Source organism: Ictalurus punctatus, chromosome 27 (assembly GCF_001660625.3).
Source record: "Ictalurus punctatus breed USDA103 chromosome 27, Coco_2.0, whole genome shotgun sequence".
Taxonomy (NCBI): Eukaryota; Metazoa; Chordata; class Actinopteri; order Siluriformes; family Ictaluridae; genus Ictalurus; species Ictalurus punctatus.
The window spans coordinates 5,245,001-5,251,414 of NC_030442.2; the positions used below are offsets into that span (position 1 = coordinate 5,245,001).

A 6,414-nucleotide genomic window follows, 5' to 3' on the forward strand; every position below is an offset into this window, starting at 1 on the left:
CAGTGCCTATTAATAAAGTTGATATATTTGAAGAAAACCACAAGTAAAATTAGCTTTTGCAATCATTTATTCAACAGAAATAGCAATAAATTTGATATTCTGTGGAATAAGCTTTTATTTCAAATAATTTGGAGATCTTTTTATATCCCTTGCCAGACTCATAGGCATCCACAACCTTTTTTTTCTGAAGGGTTACAGAACTCTTTAGATCTTAGCATGATGACACCACACACCTCAATAGCAAAGGGAACACCAGACACTAGATATGAGAGGGGTGTAAATAAGACCGGTTTCACTTGCACTCCCTAAGCAGGTTCTAATCACTGGCACCTGATCTTCAACACCTGATTCTAATTTTATGGATTTGAAGGTGTGATAAATGTAGGGGTGTACTTTTCCGTGTTACTTCTTGCACATGTACACAATAATACAAACACACACACTATGTCACACATACACTATTTCACACACATCATGCACTATTATAATTATGTCTTTTTTTTTTTTAATTACTTTTTTGTGTTTTATTTTAGGGAAGCAGTTCTGTGAGTGTTAGTCCAGTTCCCTCAACCTCGGGGACCAGTACACCCCGCCGCACTCGACGTCAGCTCCCCCCGACTCCACCCACACCTCGCCCGCATGTTACATACTCACCTGCCCCCAGGAAACCACTCCCACCAACCACTCCTCGCCGTGAGCCTCCACCCATCGGCACGCCTTCTCACCGACCCTCCCCCCGCCGTGCACCATTGTATGACCGTCGTTTTGAATATGAGCCTCCAAACTATGAGCAGAGTGTGACGCAAGGACACTCCCATACTCCCCACCATGGCTCCACCCATCACAGTCCTTCCCACCGTAGTCCTGCCTCTCATCACCGACGTGTGCCCAACGGCTATCGCTCCTCCTCCTCTCCATCTCCACACCGCCGAGGCCCCGCCCACCATGGCATGCAACGTGCCCCACAGCCCCGCCCACCCCGGAAAAGTCTCCATGAACCGTACAGTGAGACAGATGAGGATGACTGGTGCTAAAATCCTGCTCTTAATACACACCAGAGAGAGAGGTGGAAGGACACATGTAATTACACACAAACACACATGGATGGTGCAGAGTTGTGTATATGTGTGCGTGTGTGTGTGTGTGTGTTCGAAACTTTTACAATTTAAGCAACACACACAGCAAAAAAGTAAAGTGAGATGCCTTGCTACCTGTTCTCTCTCTTTTTACATCGCTCTCTAACTTCTGGACCACATTACCCAGAAGGCTGTGTGATGGAGGGAGGGAGGGAGGGAGGGAGGGGCTGGGGTGTGACCTGTGGTATAATCAGCATGGTTGTCTCCAGTGTATCTCCTCTCAAACTATCAAGGATGGAAAAACAAGCTGGTTTTATGAACGCAAAAAGAAAGAAGAAAACCACAGAAGAAAAATAAACAATAAAGACAGTGTGCTCTTGTAACCGAGAGCTCCTCCTACTGCAAAACTAGCCAATGGCATCGCAGCCTGCTACTGATGAGTTTTATCATCTATGTTTACTCAACATGCTGAGTGACCTCATAGTCTAGACTTTGGGTACCGGGTGAGGGGTGGGGCACTGACGATGAGCCAATTGTGAGGAGCCACTGAATCAAAGCCACACCTACAACACATCCTTCACAAGCAAGTGAAGTAGGAATAAAAGGGCAGAGCAGTGGATGAGAGACTACTTCATCTTCAGTCTTTAATTAATTAACAAAATTCTTCTTCTTTGTGGACATTTGAGGAGCACGCGCTGTTCTGTTGCTTCATTTCCTCTTTTTGAACTCAAAGGACCTGAAGGAATCCTGCATGATTGATTAAAATCAACAACAAAACAAACAGCTGAACTGTGAGTGACGGAGTGGGCATGGGTGTGTTTTATTTCTTTAGAAGAAATTCTCTCCTCTCACGTTCTCTTTGCTACTCAGCACCATTTATGAGTGCTGCAGAAAAATGGAGAATCTGTTTTTCAGGATGAGCAGAGAAACAGCAGCAGATCATTTCTCTTTCTTTTTTGTCAATAATAATAATAATAATAATAATAATAATAATAATAATAATAGTCAGATACAATAATGAATAAGTTTTAAGTAATGAATAATGATCATGTGACTGGTGATAGTGGTGGCCATATGACTTTTGTTTATTGTTTTTATTTTGCTTGTTTGTTTGTTCATTCACTGTCGGTCTTACTGAACTCTAGGGCCCCAGCTGCAGGGAACAGTAAATTGGGACGCAGCCCGTGAATCCTTCTCATAAGGGGACAGGAGGAGGGCAGGGCTCTTCACTCACTACTAAGTGCACTCCAGACTGTAGTGGACTTTGTGCCCTCAGATCTTTTCTACTGCAGGAGTTTTAACTGTTTCAGCGTTTTTCAGCTGAACACACACGCTGAAGTTCAGGGCTCATCTGTGTGTGTGTGTGTGTGTGTGTGTGTGTGTGTGTGTGTGAGAGAGAGAGAGAGAGCGAGAGAGAGAGAGAGCGAGAGAGAGAAAGAAGGTGTGACTGCGGTTGTTGAGTATGTGGTAGCATGTCTCCATGGCAACTCTGATCAACAGAGGGCGTCACCTCATAACACACACACAAGTTCAAGAACATGCATGCAAACACACACAGAACGGACCTGGTGGAATTTACCAACACTGCATGCTGTAGATACACACCTCTCAATACACACCACATTATAGCCACTGCCACTACATCACTCACACACACACACACACACACAGACTTGGTTTGTGTTTATATTGTGTATCTATGCAGAGAGACAGTTCTCCATCTGAGAGACATACGTGCATACGTGTGTGTTTGTGTGTGTTTGTATGTGTGTGTGTGTGTGTGTGTGTAAGCTCTCTACTGACACATTAACTTGCTCCATAAATGAGTTTTAATCAAGCTTTAATTAGCCTGCATTATTGATAGCCTGCTGTTTGTTTATCACAGTGTAGGACTTTATTCCAGAATATTCTGGTGCAGAGGTAGTTTTAGTTTATTTCAGTTTATTGTAGTTTTCTTTGCGGAGGTAACTGAGTTTATTCAGAAATTCTCACTAAGTTCAATCTATTGTGTCTTCATACAGCAAGACATCAGCACATTTACATCTCAAACCCTACAGTCCAGATCAAACCCTACAGTCCAGATCAAATGCTCTAGTCGAATTCAAACACTTCAGTCCAGATCAAACCCTACATTTGAGATCAAACCCTACAGTCTAGATCAAACCCTACAGTTCATGAAGTCCATTTTGAACTCCATATAACACACAAACCAAACAAATCTCCTACCCCGATGACATCATTAGCCTGCATCTGCTCATATTACAGAAAACTAGAGAAACTGCACTGTTCCTGTGTGTGTGTGTGTGTGTGTGTGTGTGTGTGTGTGTGTCTTTGGCTTTTGTGTTTAATTAATAAGGGCTCTTCGTGCTGCCAAACTCATCAGGGCTCGTGTGTGTGTGTGTGTGTGTGTGTGTGTGTGTGTGTGTGTGTGTGTGAGAGAGAGAGAGAGGGAGAGATAAAGAGGTGCACAGTGAACATACCAAACACACACAGTATCTCTATTTCATTCTCCTTACCCACAATGCACCACTCTCCCCTACACAACAGGAGTCATATACATGAAGAAGAAGAAAAAATCACCTCATCCTCCTATGGTGACGCCCAAAGCCCCTCCCACACTGATTGCCATTAGCCAGTCACATCACAGTTCCCCCTGCCAATCATAAAGGAAGTGTAACGGGCCTGATCGCCATGGCGACAAGGTGTGTAATGCCCTGCATGTGCAATGTGCATGCAACTCAAGGATTAAACATTAAAGAGAATAAAGAGTGTAACACACAGAACAACTGCTGAGTGTCGCTTCATTACCGTATCACCTAACACACATTACACCCCAAACAGAACCACACAGATTCACACAGAACATCTACTGAATGTTGCTTCATTACCGTACCACCTAACACACATTACACTCCAAACAGAACAACACAGAACAACTGCTGAGTGTCACTTCATTACCGTACCACCTAACACACATTACACTCCAAACAGAACAACACAGAACAACTGCTGAGTGTCACTTCATTACCGTACCACCTAACACAAATTACATTTACGGCGTTTGACAGACACCTTTATCCAGAGTGACTTACAGAAGAGCTTTGAATTCTCTATCAATAAATATATCCTGATACTGGTTCCCCAGGTCACGGACTAAGAATACCATCAGACTCTGCTGGGAGGTAATATAGTAACAAAAGCACACAGACAACATTTTTTTAAATTAAAGTGCCAATTTAAGTATTTTAGGATGAGCATGTCAGATTAGTGATGTGAGAAGAAAAGGACCCAAGGTTGTGTGCAGTAACCGAAGATGGGATCAGAGAGTTGTCCAGGGAGATCACAAGATCTCCCTGGATAGATGAATCAACTGGGATGAACAGCAGTTCAGTTTTGCTGGGATTAAGTTTCAGCTGATGAGCTGCCATCCATTATGAGATGTCTGCCAGACATGCTTCTTCTTCTTTTCGTGTCGAGGTTCCACTTCATAGTGGAACCATCATGGTGGAAGGATTAGCTACTCAGCAGTATGATACTGAACGTTGCCCAGGGTGGATCTCGTCCATGTCACCTGATATGAGCAACCATCCAGGTAGGAAGCAAACCACTGCCACACAAGAGAGTTTTGTGGTTGACTGTGTAAAATGCAGCTGAAAGTTCAAGAAGGATGAGGACTGATGACAGTTTGGCCGATCTACTTCATGTAGCTTCTCAGTGATGGCCAAAAGGGCAGTTTCTGTGTAATGTGACACTCTTTGAGGTTGTTCTGTGAGAGGCAGAGAGATGGCTGACTGTAGACAGTGCATTGAGGATTTTAGAAAGAAAAGAAAGAAGTGATACCGGCAGTTGTTGCCGATGTCTGAGGGATCCAGAGTGGGTTTCTTCAGGACAAGAATAACCCATGTAGGGGAGGAGGTCTTGCGAGATGGTCTAGGGCATTGTGTAAGGGGTTGGATCCATTTGGCAGGTGGTACGATTGCAGAACAAGATGACTTGCAGGATCTCTTCTGTTGCTAGATTAGAAAAGTGTGCCTGAGTGTGTTGTGTAGGAGTTGGGGTTGAAGTGAAAGTCTAGCAGATTTTTTCAGTGTTCCCATCATAAAAGGTGACAAAGTCTTCAACAGTAAGGGAAGATGGAGTAGGAGGAGCCAGTGGGTTGAGTAGTGAAGAAACGATGTTGTGGAGCTTGTGAGAAGCTTGTGTAGAAATACCAGCTTTTCCTCTTCCTGTAGAAGAGGTCTTACCAGAAGTCACTTCAGAGGAGAATTTGGGCAGGAGAGCGCAGTAAGAGGCTTCTCTCTGCTGTTCTTAGTTCTCTTCAATTGCTGCATAACACATCTGATAGCCAAGGAACTGGGCAAGAGATCTTCCCGAGTTTAGAAGATAGAGGGCAGAGGAGGTCCCTGGATGAGGAAAGTGAAGAGAGGAAAGTGTCTGTGGCTAATTCCAATGGTAAGGGATTCAAAGGTTCCCTTTGTGGGATTCAAAATGGGGCAAATTCTGTTTCCATTTTTGTAGCGTTTATCCATCCATCCATCTTCTATACCGCTTACTCCTTTTCAGGGTCACCGGGAAACCTGGAGCCTATCCCAGGGAGCATCGGGCACAAGGCAGGGTACATGCTGGACAGGGTGCCAGTCCATCGCAGGGCACACTCACATACACATTCACACACCCATTCATACACTACAGACACTTTGGAAACGCCAATCAGCCTAACATGCATGTCTTTGGACTGGGGGAGGAAACCGGAGTACCCGGAGGAAACACCCACAGCATGGGGAGAACATGCAAACTCCACACACACAGGGTCACGGTGGGAATCAAACCCCCGACCCTGGATGTGTGAGGTGAACGTGTTTGTAGCGTTTAATCCCTCAGAGGTATTTTGATATGAATGTTCTGGTCCATGTACTGCTCTTACTGCCTGATTTGCAATGGCTCTTAAAGCCTGTAGGATCGGTGTATCTACAGCATCTCCCAGTGTGGACATGATCTCATTAAGGCTCATGTACCACCAGGTTAGAGATGTGTTGGCCCAAATCTGCCGAAAATCTGTGGTCATTTAGAAAATTTGCCAGCTCCTCTGAATATTGCGGGGTTTCCTTGATTTTGTATTCATTTCTGCAATCACAAAAGCCTGCAGGGACCGACTTACATGTGCCAGAGTACCAGACTAACATACTACCTCTTTTACATTCAGGGTCTGTACAGCAGCATAAATTTATATGCAAAGCCTCATCAGTCTGTACCACTGGTATCTCTCTCTCTCTCTCTCTCTCTCTCTCTCTCTCTCTCTCTCTCTCTCTCTCTCTCTCTCTCTCTCTTTTTCAATTCA

The 6,414-nt window shown here is 44.4% G+C and overlaps 1 protein-coding gene across 7 annotated transcripts in view; it reads left to right on the plus strand.

The window, feature by feature from the left end:
* The window catches only part of cacna1ab (calcium channel, voltage-dependent, P/Q type, alpha 1A subunit, b), a 52,107-nt gene extending 50,832 nt beyond the window's left edge, over nt 1-1,275 (plus strand). For all 7 annotated transcript variants that reach the window (XM_053676681.1, XM_047151568.2, XM_053676684.1 and 4 more), the window contains one exon: nt 534-1,275. In XM_053676681.1, coding sequence (XP_053532656.1) covers nt 534-1,034 — 501 coding nt within the window. In that variant the 3' untranslated portion in view covers nt 1,035-1,275. The remainder of the gene's footprint in view (nt 1-533) is intronic.
* Nucleotides 1,276-6,414: the final 5,139 nt, after the last annotated feature.